At 40.5% G+C, this 17,381-nt stretch overlaps 1 protein-coding gene across 7 annotated transcripts in view; it reads right to left on the minus strand.

The window, feature by feature from the left end:
* The window catches only part of LOC143112234 (sodium/calcium exchanger 2-like), a 71,819-nt gene that overhangs the window by 13,582 nt on the left and 40,856 nt on the right, over positions 1 to 17,381 (minus strand). For 2 of the 7 annotated variants that reach the window (XM_076274484.1, XM_076274482.1), the window contains exons 5-8: positions 10,882 to 11,331; positions 10,369 to 10,733; positions 6,437 to 6,540; positions 1,668 to 1,780 (exon numbers count right to left, since the gene is read on the minus strand). In XM_076274484.1, the coding sequence (XP_076130599.1) occupies positions 1,668 to 1,780; positions 6,437 to 6,540; positions 10,369 to 10,733; positions 10,882 to 11,331 (1,032 nt within the window). Of the gene's footprint in view, positions 1 to 1,667; positions 1,813 to 2,455; positions 2,475 to 3,410; positions 3,429 to 4,509; positions 4,521 to 4,562; positions 4,575 to 6,426; positions 6,541 to 10,368; positions 10,734 to 10,881; positions 11,332 to 17,381 lie in introns of all 7 variants that reach the window. The other 5 variants (XM_076274481.1, XM_076274483.1, XM_076274487.1 and 2 more) reach the window with 5 other exon arrangements.

Raw genomic sequence — 17,381 nt, forward strand, 5'->3', positions numbered from 1 at the left:
GATCAAATTCTGTGGGATCCTGTTGGGCCTAGCAGCTGAAAGGCTAATGGCTAAACTAGTTACCCAGAGTGGGGGCACCTGGGGGGCTTGAACAACTGGGTCAGGTAGAGGGTTAGCAGGTCAATGGCTAACTGGGTGGAGATCTGTTGACTCAAAGGCCCACTCGTCGCCAGTGGCCCACTTGATCCACTTGTCATCACTGGCCTGCTCAGGGGCTTGGTCAGGAACTGGCTGGATGATAGCAGACACTGGAGGACCAGGCGTGTTGTGGGGAAGCCCAGGAGCAGGTTGCTGGTATCGGGGTGGCAATGGACAAGACTTGGCCTTGCCTTGGTTGGACAATGCTGGGCTTGATCCTGTGCTGGCGTTGAACTTGAACTGGAACTGGTGTGGTGCTGTGCTGGACTGGGAGTGGCATGGAGTGTCTCCGGGCTGGGTTTGGCAAACTAGTCACGCAGAGCCTGCAAGCACTTCTTCAGCTGAGCAGTGCGTGTGAACAGGAAAGCCATCCAAGCCAAGGAATCTCCACAAGTTTGTGTTGGAATGAGAGCATACCCTCCATTAAAGTAGCACTATGGAGTTTTGGTCTAAAACTAACGAGCTAGCTATCTAAAATGCATGCAAAGCCTTGCAAACACCACCCAGAGCCTTTCTGGCACTGTTTCAAGCCATGTCCACACATAGACTGAGATTTGAGATTGAGATTGTTCTATGGGTGTGGACAGGGGAAAATGAGTTTTTTTGGATTCAGCCTTCAGCTGTGGGGGGAGGCACAATCTCTCTGCACGTAGGCCTGCTACTGGTGGGCCATCGAATAGAGTTATGTTTCCAAAATAATTCTGGTAAAATTCTGGCCGTCGGCTTGGTCTGTGGTCCCTATAGCAGTAGTTTCTGAGGTAAATACATTCGATTTTTTAGATTCAGATTTTTTAAAGTATATGTTTGGGGCTTTTTGCCTTTATTATGATAGGATAGTGAGAGACTGACATGAAGTAAGTGGGAGAGAGAGATGGGGTCCCCGTAGGCACCTGGAGTGCGTGTGTGCATGTCTGTGCGTGCCTGTGTGTTTGTGTGTGCCGATGTGTGTGTGTGCGTTTGTGAGTGTGTACTTTGTGTGTGTGTGTGTGAGTGTGTCTTTATGTCTGTGTGTGCGTGTGTGTGCATGTGTGCATGTGTACTGTGTGTGTGTGTGTGTGTGTGTGTGTGTGTGTGTGTGTGTGAGTGTGCATGTGCGTGCCTGTGTGTGTGTGTGTGTGTGAGTGTGCATGTGCGCCTGTGTGTGTGTGTGTGTGTGTGTGTGTGTGTGTGTGTGTGTGTGTGTGTGTGTGTGTGTGTGCGCGTGTGTGTAGCTGATATGGCGCCTCATGACTGTAATTCCAAGAATTACAGTCAGAGATACAGTACCTGCGATTACAACACCTTGTTGTTGCCTTTTCATTTTTAACTAGGTTGCTCTATGCCTCAAATGAGTGGATATGGGATGGGTTGACATGGCCCCTTGAGACCAACATACGAAAAAAAGTTGGTCATCCTAGGCCCTATGGTTCTTGTGATATTCACAAAAAAAACGGTGTCCTGTGTAAGCTCACAGGCTTTTATTATTTCTCACACATTTTTTATTCTTTCAGGCATGCTAGAGTTGCAGTTGTAAACAATCATAAACTCACTTTCAACTCAGTGGATTCTTCTATGATGACCTTTAGACGGCTGTGCTCTCCCAGGACAGGCTTCCCCATCTCAGCAATCCTCCTTGCTTCCTCCTCCTCTGGGCTAGGTGCATCTGTATGAGGAGATACAAATGTATTTGTAAATCTGTGTGTCATTAACAACAAATATTAAACAAGTTACAAATGACATCTGCCATACAATAACACAAAACTCCTTATATGACAGGTCAGGTCTCATTTAAATAAAAATACAAGCGCTGCAATTATTTATTGATTATTCAATTAGCTGTCAACTATTAAAATGATTGCCAACTATAGTTTGAGTAATGTATTAAAAAAAAAAATAACTCATGGCGCATGTCGTGTAGCACTAAATGCTCTTTGTCCACACTGAATCCATTAAATATGCCCTTCTATTGTGTCATATTTCTCATTCAAAGTAGCAAAGTGGTATACCTAAGGGTGTCCATTTTAAGCTTTGTTCTTTTCCTGTTTCTATGCCCTGATGAAGGCCAATATGGCCGTAACGCGTAGGCCCATATGCTTTTAACCAGTTCTTGCCATGATAAATGAAAGGCTTTGTTATACTTTTACAACCTCAGAGTGCCTCTGCAAATTTTGTTTTCTTTTCTAACAAAGTAGTATCTTTTGAAAGCAGCCTGTGCGTATGATTAGCCTGACATTGCCATACTCAATTCTGTGAGTCTGATACTACACCATTGGGACACGTTTCAACATGGGGGCTCATGAACATTAGATTAGATTCAACTTCATTGTCATATGCCAACATGCCAACAGAGTGTAGCACTGTAACTGCCTGGCTGCCTCCAGGACCACAAGGCAGCTTGGTGCATGAATTGAACATTCATTTACATTCGAGAAGCATGGTAACTTTGAGTAAGACATGCTGATGTTGCTTTCCATCCACCTTTTTAATGCACATTTTGCCATTTTTAATAAGAAATACTGACTGGAAACACTTAAGATGTGCACAGAAATGTAATTTTCCTTGAGGAAGGTGGATTAACGCTGAATACTACTACCCCTTCCCCCTACCACCTTGCCCTATCTCTCCATTTTGCACATTCCTGTGTAGTGGTAGATGTGTTCTTTTGGAGAAGGAGGAGCAGTGTGATCTATCTCTCCAAATAGCCCATTTACAGAGCATTTTCAGATGCTGGCTAGAGACGAAGGGATAGAAAAATATCCCAGAAAGCTTAGTGAACAATGAATGCAGCAACCCATAGTACGCCTACATTTGTTTAAATGTGAAGAACGTCTTTGTCACAAGGAGTTTTGTTTGTTGATGTCAAAACACATTTTTAAAATGTTTGTGGATCATGGTATGCTATTACAAATAATATTGAGACATACATCTGGGGCATTGTGGTAAAAAAAGACAATAAAAATGTTGTTTTATACCTGCTATGGCCACATGCATAAAATTAACAATTTTATACGTTAGATCAAAACTTCTAGATAAATGAATGATTAGTAATCAATGAATACATTTTCCCTTCTTTATTGTGGTCCCTATTCAATCGATATCAATGGAAAAGCAAAGCAATCAGGTGACCATTTATCATCTGTGGTACAATTATTTGATTGTAAAATAGTTGCTAAGATCTGTAATGCAAGAATCACACACAAATTCACACTGACGTTGGCAGACCACAAGGATAGGTATTCTTGAGAACAAAATTAGAAACAAAATAAGATAAAAATAAGTGCAACAATTCTTACCCTGATTAAGCAGTAGATCTGCAGACAGAATAAGTAGATCAGCAATATTAAAAAAGAGATGTGATTTCATAGTGCAATATGGTAAATATGATTAACACACAGTTTATTGACAATTATTGGGAGGGAGCAACCTTTGATTCTGGTCAAAATAAACAAAATTGACAGTATTTCAAATTTAAATTTTCAATAGAAAAAAACATGGTTTATTCAGTGATTGGTGACCATGACCCAAACTGGACCACAAAACAATTTGACAATATTCTGTATCAATCATAGGATTTCTTGCACACATACAGACACACACAAAGACATGGACAGATTATCATGACCACGGGCCTGGACACAAACTCACCCCACCCTCAACACACACACACACACACACACACACACACACGAGATGCGCGGATGGGCTATTATTTTAACCGTAACTGCATAGCAAAACTTCCATCCGCCATCCATCCGCACCAACGTTTTCTGACCAATTTTCAAAACCGCACCCGCCCGCCATCTGCTGGTTGTTTTAATGGGTGATGCGGCGCTGCTGACGTGAGGCTAGAAAGCTCTTGCCTGTTCTAGAAAGACTGATCCAATGCAGGAAATATATTAAAAGGCTAAAGTCCTACATTGGTTATGTTGTAGCCTATCCCCAGAATATCAGCAGCAAACTCGGTGCAAAACAGTCTCCAAATAAAACGCACATCGGCCTGTAGCCTACAATTTTATCATTGTAATAAAAAACACAATTTGGCACATCATTTCAACATGCTGCTATTTAGCCTACTAATTAATGCCTATTGTACTTTTTTTTTTCCAAAAAAAAAGAAATCCTTAATAAAATAACAAGTCGTTCACATTATAGGCTACTTTACGCACTGTCATGTCAGGATGACACTATGACAAGCCTATTCTGAACACTCACATTCATTTTGACTGCATGGGAAGAGAGCGCGTCTTTTTCAGACAGACAGCGCAATTCATTTTATACCAGCAAACCGATCGGACAAACTATGGCGCCTAGATATTAAAGAAACGCGACTCTATTCATTCCGAAAGCACCGCACAACAGTGCAACGTGCATGTTTACATGTTTAGTAACAACCGCCAAACTTGCTTGCTTGCCTTACACATCTGTTTTCCGACTATTTTTCTTACCTTATTTTTCCGCTGTTATTGAGCTTGTAGAAGTTTTAACTTTTACGTTCTGAACACCTCGCACTGCCATTCCCCGATGTTATTTCTGAGTCATATCACTCCATAATCTGTTTTAAATGTCTATTCCCTGAATGGTAGGCTACAATGACTATGTGTTTTATATATAATATCGAAACAAAATAACCCAGGCAGTCTCATCTACAAGATGGTGATGTTTAGGCCTCCTCCAATACTGGCAGCTAGGCTCATAGGTTGCAGATTTGCTTAGTGGCCTACCAAGGCTCTGCAACGAGACGCGACATGGGAGATGAATCATCGGTCAACTTGCACTATAGCCTATTCTACTTTCTTATTGCACACTGGAGAGGGAAAAATGCTGGTAGGCTACGATAGACTACTTAATTTACACTTTTTGTTACCTTGTGTGTGTGTGCGTGCGTGCGAGGGGTTGCTCCAATGCTCAGGGAAACATCGGAATAGGCCTACACCAATTCCGTAACACCATCTCTAGTAGCCTATAGGCCTAAACAAAGCAGCATGCATAGAAGCAACTATAGGCCAAATTACTGCCTGAGGAATATTTGACTATTTCAAAGTGTGCTCGTTTTTTTCTTATGTAGGTAACACAATTTAACAATGTATAGGCTATATTTTTTTCATTTGATTGGTTCAACCGCCACCCGCCCGAATTTAATTAAAATATTATATTTTTTCATGTCATCCGCCCGATCCGCGGTTTAACCCCTGAGTCCGCGGCTGTAACCGCGAACCGCGCATCTCTAACACACACACACCTACATGGATAACACTTGACAATTGGTAGGCTATGTCACCATAGATAGGCTCATCAACTCCTATCCTACAAACCAGTGGGTTCTGAGGTACAAAATGTATTATTGCTAGTCTAGTCTATCCTGGACGCAAACCATCACAGCCTATTTTCTTGAACTATCCAACATCCAAAGTAATGTTAGCCAGCCTGCAGTATATCAACATAGCCTACTAATACAGATTACATAGGTGTGTGTTTTCCAATATATGACAGTATATACTATAGATTTAGATTTAGATACCTGATCCATTACAAAGAGAAACTTGTATTCACCAATCAGAAGTTCATGACACTTATATGTGTGTCATGTTTTTGTTTGTGCGTGCTAAATATATTTATGCTCGCAATGATTCATCCATTTGCTGAAGAACACTTTCTTCTTGTTAACAATTAGAACTATTAAGAAAAGATGTCATGTTATCCAATAATATGATAGGAAACAAAGTTGGCATTTCCCAGCAAGCTTTGCTCCGTATATTTTGAAAAGAACACAGCTAAAAAAATGAAAAAGTGATGGGTATAAATAAAACATTTTTGATAAACATATTAAGTTCTTAAGCAATTCAATATAGATACAGTACTTATAGGCTATGATGGAAACCCTAAATCTAATAGGTGGAAGGCCGGTACACTGTATCATACATCCATATGCATGAGTGGCCAAGGTGTCTGCAAGGGAGGAGAACACTAACCTATGAGTTCCTACTGAAAACAGAATATCAACATTTTAAACCGTTTACATTCATTCATATCAGAGCCCAATTTCCCCTTACAGTAATCCGTCTAGGCGTGCACGATTAAAATCCATGACATTCTGGTATTAAGCATGCATTGTGGTAGCTAGTTTGAGGTGTGGGGCATGTGGAATTGAGCCACAAATTTATGGAAAAAGTCAATTCTGTTATTGGCAATGCTGTCATTGGATTACACAAATTAATGATAAGAGTTTAGCTCTTTTTCTACAACCCACACCCCAACACACACACACACACACACACACACACACACACACACACACACACACACACACACACACACTGACCTGAAATTCCTCTTTTCAGCCATTTGGGTTCATCAAGGATAATGTAGAAATTCTCTTTTTTTTCATGCTCATCAATATTAATAATGCGTACCTTTAGTATACCACTGTGAAGAGAGAAGCTAAAGTCAGAGGTGTGAAATCAACATACTATCACACATAGACAGACCGACAGGCAGACTGACAGACAGTCACTAGCCACACAAATAAGGCCGGTGGAATCTGGTTAAAGTACAATCTGTTAAACTCTGCAGCACATTCATACATGGACAATATATATTACACACATTACAATACACATACTAGAACAGTGTTTATCAAACTGTATGCCTGATGTGCTGCAGGAAAAAAAATATATTCAGTTTCTATTGTCACTGATAATAGTTAACAATTGGCTGAAATTGTAGGCTATCTAAATCACATTTCATGACGTTAATTCTAAACCTTACTGACTATTACTGTATAGTGTTTTGCATTTTTGTCCATCTATAGATATAATTTGTACTGGTCAAGGTTGCACCTGTGTGTAATAGCCAACCTCAAACACGGCATTACAACATAGCTGCATTCAGAAAAAGCAAAACATTTTGTCCTTACTGCCATGGTTTATAGCTGAAAGGCTATGGGAAAACACTTAAAGGCCGTGTTGCAGGGTTCATTTTCCAATGAATTTGCACAATTTGCTTGTTGGTAATAAACATTTAAACTATTATCCATTGTATTTGATCTTGTTGGGTATCACAAAACGGAATAGGCTATAATACGAAAAAGCAGGTACTATTTCACAGCGTTTGAAGTGATTCTCCTTTCCCCCACAATGCATTGCATTACGTCACCTTGGGGAGGCTACAGACCAAAGCCCACCTTGAGACCCTTGAGAGTAACGAGAGGAGTAAAGAGAGACGAGTAAGGGATTGTTCAGCAGTAGATAGCGCAGATTATAGATAAATAGATAGGCTATAGATAGCTTAGATATGTATATAGACAGGTAGATAGATAGCTAGATAGATCATGTCATATGCTGGTCATGGGGGGAGCTCCTCGACCAGCGGCCAAAATGCACTCGTTTCCCTAGTTACTGCAGCTCTCCACCACAGTTTCCATCGGGACAGCACAGCCCACACAAGCACCTGTGCGACTTGCCCATATTATCTCCCTCTTTGGTAAGCCGTACCCTGACGATGTCAATGGCAATCAATCACGGGCAGTAGTTATCGAAAATATTCATGCTGAAGATACGACCAGCCTAATCGGCGGCTAAGTTTGCAACAACTGGGGTGGCTCACAGGTGGGACTAAAAAGTTAGCCCATAGCTAGCTATCATGATGCTTTATATTCTGATCTTCTGACTAAGTTTGCCCGGTAGCCTACTTATCTGAACTAACGACATGATCACTATCACTAGATATAAAGAAAATGTTGACTTTCGGTGCTGTTCACTGACAGTAACAAAAAAAGTGTCGTAACGTTATAAGCATAATGCATTAAACTGAATAGGTGCATTAACGAGGCCTCTCAAATTCAGAAAATTGCATTAAACTAAAATCGGAAGACATTGTTATCTTTGTTAGACCATAGGGTCGTTGTCATATAAATGCTGTAACGAAATTCGAAGTGCAAATATACAAACTTTATGTTGAAAGTGTAACCGCGACCGTTTCCCATAGGAATGAATGTAAAACATACCCTCCAAAACGAGACCTCCCGAAATTCAGAAAAATTACTAAATTGATATCAGGCACCGTTATTACCATTGGTAGATCATAGGGTAGCTGTGATATAAATGCTGTGACGAAATTCGAAGTGTAAATATACAAACTTTATGTTGAAAGTGTAACCGCGATGTCCATTGAAATGAATGAAGCGCAGATCATGGTCCCCAAAGTGACGTCATCACCGAATTGCGTAAAAAAACCCCCAGCTAATTCTAAAAACAACAAAAACTGGCATTTAACACCATTTGGAGACATTTTTAAAAATGATATGCATATATTGAGTGCTTTATGTACCCATTAATCAACAGTGGAGGTTAACCTGCAACACAGGCTTTAAAAAGGAGGCCTAACCATGAACCTTACCCACCCCATTTTATCAGCAATAGACAGTCAGCAGAATACAATCAATATGGTTTCACAAATAACCTGCAAACATTAATGTTTTTTGATGGTGTGTGGGGTAAGGGCAATAAATAGCAATGAACATGCTGTTTTTGTCATCTTCATATATTTAATATCATGGTGGTGTCCTGTGAGATTTTCATACACAGTGCCCCTCCACATTTATTGACACCCCTGGAACCTTGAAGGGGAAATAAAAATACCTCACAAAGAAATATTATTTAACAAAAAAAAAAAAACACAATTATTGGCACCCCTGCATTTAAAACTTTGTTAAGCCTCCCTTTGCCAATAAAACAGCTTGCAAACTTCTCCTATGACATCCCATAAGGAGAATGCAAAGCAAGGGATTTGAGACCATTTCTCTTTAATAAATCTCTCCAGATCGTCCACATTCCTCAGCCCCCATGTGTGCATTCTCCTCTTTGACTTACCCCACTTTTTTTCTGTGGAGTTTCGATCAGTGGTCTGAGATGTAAATGGCAGAAGCTTGATTTTTTGTTCAAAATATTACCAACAGCCAATTGTATTGCTGTATTTGGTAAGGTCTGCTGTTTATTTTAATGTATGGTGTGTCATGTGTTGAGTGAAGAGTTTGTGAGATATTCCATCAAGATAAATAGGGTGTGAAGGTGGAGAGCTGTATGCAGAACGTACAGGTGTCTCCAAAAATATATATTGTGGAGAAGTTAACCCCCCCCCCCATTTAATATTGGTGTTCATGAGTAAGCCATAATCATCAAGATTAAAACAAAAAATGGCTTAAAATATTGTACTTCTATTCACTATATCTAATGAATCTAGAGTATATGGAAAGATTCACTTTTTGAAAGAAATTAGGGGGAAAAAATGAACTTTGCACAATATAAAATATTACACAATATTCTAATTTTTTGAGTCCCACCTGTAAATACGATTAAATCTCATGTGATACCTTCATGCCAACTGTAGGACCCAACTTTAAAAATTCCAACCTCCAAAAAAAAGTTTGAGATAAGCTTGGAAAACAAATATGGATCCCCCCAGCTCTTTTAAGAGCTTTATTCCATTGATATACTATTTGCTAAATGTATTTGCTCGCAAAACACAACAGGTGGTCTGCCTAACACCACATGGTTATTATTTTAATTGTGGATAATTCTTAACATATACTCGTTGTTTGCTTCTTTTGTTGATAGATGTTTGATGAATAACTTAATTTAGTAGTTGATTGGATACAGAGGACAATTTTTCAACAAATTCGGTAGTCATGCACATTTTTAATGACGTCACGTGCCGAGATAAGGAAGCACTCACATGTTGGTGCATACTTGAATTGGCATTTAGTTGGTCCACCAAGCCTACTCTCGCTGTTTTACAGAAACAGTCATGTTTCCCCATTCAAAAAAGCATAGCAATTCATGCACCCATGGCTTCCAATGCTCCTGCATGCCTTTCCCCCATTTGCACTTGTACCAGCAGTGCTGGACAAAGTGTGAGCACAATGGTCCTTATTTCCCCACTTTCATAAATAATTATATTTGTGGCTGGTCCTTGTGGGCAGACTTACTACATTGTGTTCAGGCCATGTGCTGTTAATATGGTCTTATTGTCAGATGGTCAGATGGATCATTATTCCTATATCAAATGCATGTGCTCAAGTAGCCTAAAGACAGAACATGTAATTTTTAGATGAGCTTTGTGAACAAACTGTATATTGAGGATGGATTGAGAATACAATATTGAGTAGAGTACATCTGGCTCTCACAGTTTAGTCGCAAGAGTTCATGGACATACTAATCAGTGTAACTGAAATGGTTCCAAGCCTGACCCTCTTACCTTGTCACTTCATTGATGAACTCTAGCTCTCCCTGTGTCTGCTCGTAGTCTATGCCATGGCGGGCTGTTCCATCCTCTGTGTGATAAGGCACTGCAACAGTGCCCCTTACTCCTGAACTTCGCGTAACTGTCACTTCGATTGTGCCAGAACTTTCGCTTACCCTGAGTTCCTTCTGAACGAATGAAAAGATGCCAGCATGGTCATCATCCAAGATGGTCACCATTGCCAACTGAGGCTCTACCAGCCTGAGCTTACTGTTTTCTACCCCATCACTACTGGGGGGACCTTCTCCCTCTCGTAAGTTGTGCAGACGAACAAAGAAATGCTCATCCTCTTCAAACATTTCATCATCGATAATACCAACCTGAAGAGCAAAGAGACAGATGAGCAAAGAGTCTGTTCTTCCTCCGGCTATCTGGCAAACTAAATATAAGCGTAATTTATGTCATGTTATTTTTCTCATTCTAGTGGTTAAACATCTTTGGTACTTTTCCTCCTTCAATTAATCTCACCTTGATCTCTTTCCTTGTCTCCCCTGGTTTGAACTCCAGTGTTCCATGTGTATACTGGTAGTCTGCCCCAGCATTGGCAGAGCCATTTTCTGTGTTGTAGTCCACAAGGCATGTACTGTTGTTTGTGCCTCTCTGAAATGTTACCCACAAACTGACAGTTCCACAATTTTCTGAGCACTGGTACTGCGCCTGTTCAAAGGCAATGCAACTGCAATTGGCCAAGTCCTGATCTTCAAGTGAGGATTCAGCAGCAGCTCGGCGAGCCTGACCAGCTGCTGCATACTTCTTTAGAACATTGCCGGCCCCAATCATCATGCGGGTAGCCTGAACACGGTAGAAAGCCCGACTTTTGCGCTGAGCCATCATTGTGGAGTAGTTTGCCATTTCAATTAATTGGTCAATGTCTTTGTCTGGGTACTTCAACCGCAGGTCTTTAAGCATACGTATCACCTGTTTGGGAGAGAGAGCATGCACATATAATAGCTAAAGTCAACAGAAGCACAGAAAAAGTGATCGCAACAGCCTCAGTTGCTACCTATAACTACAAGGTAAAGGTAAAATCAAGTGTTAAAGGAATTATCCGGAGTAAAATGCACTTTATATCGATTTCCGGATGATTGGGGGTACATACGTTGAGTTGACATCAAAATTATGTCATTCGGATGTGTTTTGAGAAAGTTCGATTGTACCGTTTTCAGTCACAACTCGTAGCCTGGAAGTGAGCGGGGCATTTCAATTGCGCCGCTACAAAACGCTATTTTTAGTGGGTTTGATCCAGCAAGCCCACTATTGTTAGTGGGTTTGATCCAGCAAGCCCACTATTGTTCTTCTTAAGTTTACTTATTAGTGGGTTTGATCCAGCAAGCCCACTATTGTTCTTCTTAAGTTTTCTTATTATTAGTGGGTTTGATCCAGCAAGCCCACTATTGTTCTTCTTAAGTTTTCTTATTATTATTATTATTAGTGGGTTTGATCCAGCAAGCCCACTATTGTTCTTCTTAAGTTTACTTTATTAGTGGGTTTGATCCAGCAAGCCCACTATTGTTCTTCTTAAGTTTACTTTATTTATTATTCCTTTTCACCCACTTTTTGGCCGAACTACTGCTCCTAGACCGTTTGAGCTATCAACGCGGTTCGAACTCCAAAAATTCAGGCCCGAACCGGTGTAACTTGCTTGTTAATTTCGTGTCGCTGGCCCTTGTCGTTTTCGCGGTATTCCCGTTTTTCTGCGTTTTTTGGGCCCATTGAAATGAATGGCGGAATGTTCAGAATTCAAATTTCGATTGTGACATCACAGCTCTAATTGCTTAAGCTTGCACCTGGAAGAGTTCTAAGCCACCTGGCAGAGCTCTAATGGGCTGGGCTGGGCTGTCTGTGTATATGAAGGTGTGTGCATGTAACTTTTGACCCGTATGTCCGATTTTCATAAATGAGGTACCGTTGGAATCCTTGGATGAGGCCGAGTTCCATGCCCCTGATCAAACCCACTCTTGCAGTTCCTCGGAACCGCAATTCTAGTTATTATTATTAGTGGGTTTGATCCAGCAAGCCCACTATTGTTCTTCTTAAGTTTACTTTATTAGTGGGTTTGATCCAGCAAGCCCACTATTGTTCTTCTTAAGTTTACTTTATTAGTGGGTTTGATCCAGCAAGACCACAGCATGGCTGAAAGCCATGCTGTGGGCTTGCGGAGCAAGCCCACTATTGTTCTTCTTAAGTTTACTTTATTTATTATTCCTTTTCACCCACTTTTTGGCCGAACTACTGCTCCTAGACCGTTTGAGCTATCGACGCGGTTCAAACTCCAAAAATTCAGGCCCAAACCGGTCTAACTTGCTTGTTGATTTCGTGTCGCTGGCCCTTGTCGTTTTTGCGGTATTCCGGTTTTTCAGCGTTTTTGGGCCCCATTGAAATGAATGGCGGAATGTTCAAGGATTCTAATTCCGATTGTGACATCACAGCTCTAATTGCTTAAGCTTGCACCTGGCAGTGTTCTGAGGCATCTGGCAATGTCTAATGGGCTGGGCTGGGCTGTCTGTGTATATGAAGGTGTGTGCATGTAACTTTTGACCCGTATGTCCGATTTTCATAAATGAGGTACCGTTGGAATCCTTGGATGAGGCCGAGTTCCGTGCCCCAGATCAAACCCACTCTTGCAGTTCCTCGGAACCGCAATTCTAGTTTATTTATTATTCCTGTTCACCCACTTTTTGGCCGAACTACTGCTCCTAGACCGTTTGAGCTATCGACGCGGTTCGAACTCCAAAAATTCAGGCCCGAACCGGTGTAACTTGCTTGTTGATTTCGTGTCGCTGGCACTTGTCGTTTTCGCGGTATTCCCGTTTTTCGGCGTTTTTGGGCCCCATTGAAATGAATGGCGGAATGTTCAAGGATTCTAATTCGATTGTGACATCACAGCTCTAATTGCTTAAGCTTGCACCTGGAAGAGTTCTAAGCCACCTGGCAGAGCTCTAATGGGCTGGGCTGGGCTGTCTGTGTATATGAAGGTGTGTGCATGTAACTTTTGACCCGTATGTCCGATTTTCATGAATGAGGTACCGTTGGAATCCTTGAATGAAGCCCAGTTCAATGCCTTGCCAGCACTAAGTGTAAAGGTAATGTAAAAAAAGATGAGACAGCGCGAAGCGCTGTCTCATCTTTTTTTTAAAGCCAAACCATGTTGATACAGGTCATTAAAAAAAATATATATATATTTTCCAAATCCATTCAGCCCAGTTCAATGCCTTGCCAGCACTAAGCCAAACCATGTTCATATAGGTCATTAAAAAAATAAATAAAGTATTTCACCAATGCATTCAGCCCAGTCCTATACCCAGCTAGCTCTATTTGAACTTAGTAATGTGTACAGTTGTATAGATTATTACATTGAGAAACACACTTACATATGCATATCCACGCAGCATTACTAATCAAGTTACTCATCGTTGCCCAGCAAGAAGTCCACAATCAATTCAATTGTCTTGCCACGATCTGTGGAGCTTACAGACAACGTTATATTACTATAGGTTCTGTATGCTATTTAAAGCCCACCTAACGCTGAGTCCCTTCTAGACGGTGTGTTGCAATGCATTCTGGGTGCTGTGCTGTGATTCGACGGCTCGTCACCTGACCCACCAAACAACAACTCTCTGGGATGTGGCAAATATCGCGTAAAAACCTTGTTGCCAGAACAACAGGGAAAAGGCAACAGGATAGCAGCAGGAAAGATACACAGGATACACACGGAATTTTGATGGACGTCCTTATCAGTCTATGGTCTAACTTATAAACGTGTCGGGTCAACGTCAACGATAAGTAAGTTAGGCTAACGTAAACGTTAGCTATTTGCTGTTGTCATATGCTAGTGCTATATGCTTTAGGCTACGTGATGGCCATTTATCACACTAATTTTAGGTACTACTTTTACGAGGTCTGTAGTTCTGTCAAAATGTATCGTATCGTTGAACAGACTACAAGGTTATCTTCCTTAGACTTCGTAGATGTAGTTACTACAATTTGGAAGCGAATTTCGAAGTGTAAATATGGTTTTAGTGTGTAAACAGACCAACCGCGATTTTGCAATGAAGTGAATATGGAGCCTTTTATGTAGGACTACTAGGCTACTTTCACGAAGTCTGTAGTTCTGTCAAAATTGATCTTATCTATGAACAGACTACATGGTTATCTTCTTTAGACTTTGTAGATGTAGTTATTATAGTTTGGAAGCGACATTCGAAGTGCAAATATGGTTTAAATGTGTAAACAAGACGTCTGATGTTTAATATATGTTAATGAATGGGCACAGTATTATTGTGTACAGTAATGGGCTATCAGTAGTATGTAAACAGTTCATGTGTTATGTGATTTACATAAACTAACAACAGAAATGTTAAAAGCTGGTATTGTGTTTCCTGAATTCTTACATTCAGCCATTCAAATGAAATGTAATTAAATAGCATATCAATCATGCAACAATGCAAAAACAATGAAACTAGTGTAGGCCTAATTATATTTTACATTAGTAAAGCAGTACTCTGATGTGCATGCTTTCACAAACTTTTGTAAACAATCTTAGCACTTTAAACATTGACTGTTTTGAAGTGCATGTAGGCAATATAGTATAAAAATAATAATTGTGATATCATTACAATTTGATAGGGGTTGGGAGGAGGGGGTGGGTTCATGTAGGTGGGCCCTATGACCCCAAAGTATGCCTTGACTGGGCCTCAGGTCAAAGAAGTTTGAGAAATGCTGATGTAGACAACAAAGCAGCAAGGAGGCGTCGTGTGATCGATCATTTAAACAAGTTTTATGACAAGGTCGATGAGGGTGGGAAAAATCGTACATTTCTGTGCAAACTTTGCCCGCACTTCAGTCACATTGTCTTTTAAGAAAATGCAGTCCTTTTTTCGGTTCCAGCAGCCAACAACCTCAGAACTGACCCTTCAGGCCTCTCAGCAGGCGCTGGCCTTTAACCGCAGCCAGAAGAGAGTCAGCAGAAATTTGATTGCCTTTAAAAAATCTGACTTCTTAAAAAATCTTAAACTGGCTGCATTGCGTGATTATTTCTGAGATTCTGATACGTTTTTAACCATGACCTATACACAGTTCTGGTTTGAAAATGTATCTCTTAAAATAATCACTTTATGCAGTCAGCTTAAGATGGCTTACTAGCAACTAACTAATTACCCTAGCAACAACCTAGAAACCACCCCTGTAATGTCAACCTAGCGACCACCATAGCAACCGGCATAGCAACCATGTTATTTATGCGTTTTAGCTTATTGGATGTTGCGTTAATGCAGACAACTTTTGATCCGTGTGCCCGATTTTCATAAATGAGGTACCGTTGGAATCCTTGGATGAGGCCGAGTTCCGTGCCACTGATCAAACCCACTCTTGCAGTTCCTCGGAACCGCAATTCTAGTTATTTATTATTCCTGTTCACCCACTTTTTGGCCGAACTACTGCTCCTAGACCGTTTGAGCTATCGACGCGGTTCGAACTCCAAAAATTCAGGCCCGAACCGGTGTAACTTGCTTGTTGCTTTCGTGTCGCTGGCCCTTGTCGTTTTCGCGGTATTCCCGTTTTTCGGCGTTTTTGGGCCCCATTGAAATCAATGGCGGAATGCTGGGGCTTTATGACATCACAGCACCTCATTACTTGCACCTGGTAGAGCTCTGCTGCTAGAGTTGATTACTTGCACCTGGCAGAGTTCTAAGCCATCTGGCAATGTCTAATGGGCTGGGCTGGGCTGTCTGTGTATATGAAGGTGTGTGCATGTAACTTTTGACCAGTATGTCCGATTTTCATGAATGAGGTACCGTTGGAATCCTTGAATGAAGCCCAGTTCAATGCCTTGCCAGCACTAAGTGTAAAGGTAATGTAAAAAAAGATCGCGCTGTCTCATCTTTTTTTTAAAGCCAAACCATGTTGATACAGGTCATTAAAAAAATATATATATATTTTCCAAATCCATTCAGCCCAGTTCAATGCCTTGCCAGCACTATGTGTAAAGGTCATGTAAAAAAAGAGGAGACAGCGCGTTTTTTTAAGGCGAGACACTACAGGTGAATAGGGTAAAATTTTTAACAAGCAGATATCACTATGAAACTTACCCAGTTGATTACTTACATTAATATGAGAAAAAAATGTATTACAAGTTTTCTGTAATTTAATGTTTACATATGCAAATTAGGCATTATCTAATTAAATATGTGCTAATTTGCATACATTTTAAAACAAGAAACCTGAGCATTGGATACAGCCAGGTTAAAAATTATGTTTTCATTGTGTTCAGATAATAGATGTTGAAAAATTTACAGAGGGATTTATGAATATCTACTTTAGTTATCCTGTAAATCAGAATATAATGTCAATAGCCCTAAAAAATCGATTTTTGCCATGTTTTTAGGCATAAAATGTCATGTAAGTCAGGCTAGGAATAATATATCAACAAACCCCTCTGTAAATATCTTCGAAATATAGTTAGGCATAAGTCTAGAAAGTTTGGTGTATGTAAGTGCTTCTGAAGTGGAGTTTCCTTGCTCAGAGTGGGAGAGGAAACTCGTTTTGAGAAAACAGCCTTGAAAGACAGCCAATGAGATTCCGTTCTCAGCCTAGACTCGTCTTTAAACTTTCGCGATTGGTTGCTGATACAAAGGAAGTGTCCATATATGGATCACATAGCGTGATACAGGAAAAACAGAGCTTTCCAACGGTACTACACACGATATGTTTTGGGTCACAGTCGCGGGAGTGCATGCAAGGTTAGAATGCTAACTTTTGCTGAATTTAGGATAAATATACAGGCGCGAGTAGACACAATATAATGAAATAAACACCTAAATGTGTAAATCGGACTTTTTTGTTGTATTAGTGTGATAGAATACATGCTAAGGTAACAGACTAGCTCAAAATCTCGAAATTGACCAGTGCATGAAAAAACGATGTTTCCACCTGCCGTGTCTCGCCTTAAAGCCAAACCATGTTCATATAGG

This window comes from Alosa pseudoharengus, unplaced genomic scaffold (genome assembly GCF_046254945.1).
Source record: "Alosa pseudoharengus isolate Yale_2024_CS ecotype anadromous, Long Island Sound unplaced genomic scaffold, YU_APseudo_1.1 YU_APseudo_1.1_scf_8, whole genome shotgun sequence".
Classification (NCBI taxonomy): domain Eukaryota; kingdom Metazoa; phylum Chordata; class Actinopteri; order Clupeiformes; family Clupeidae; genus Alosa; species Alosa pseudoharengus.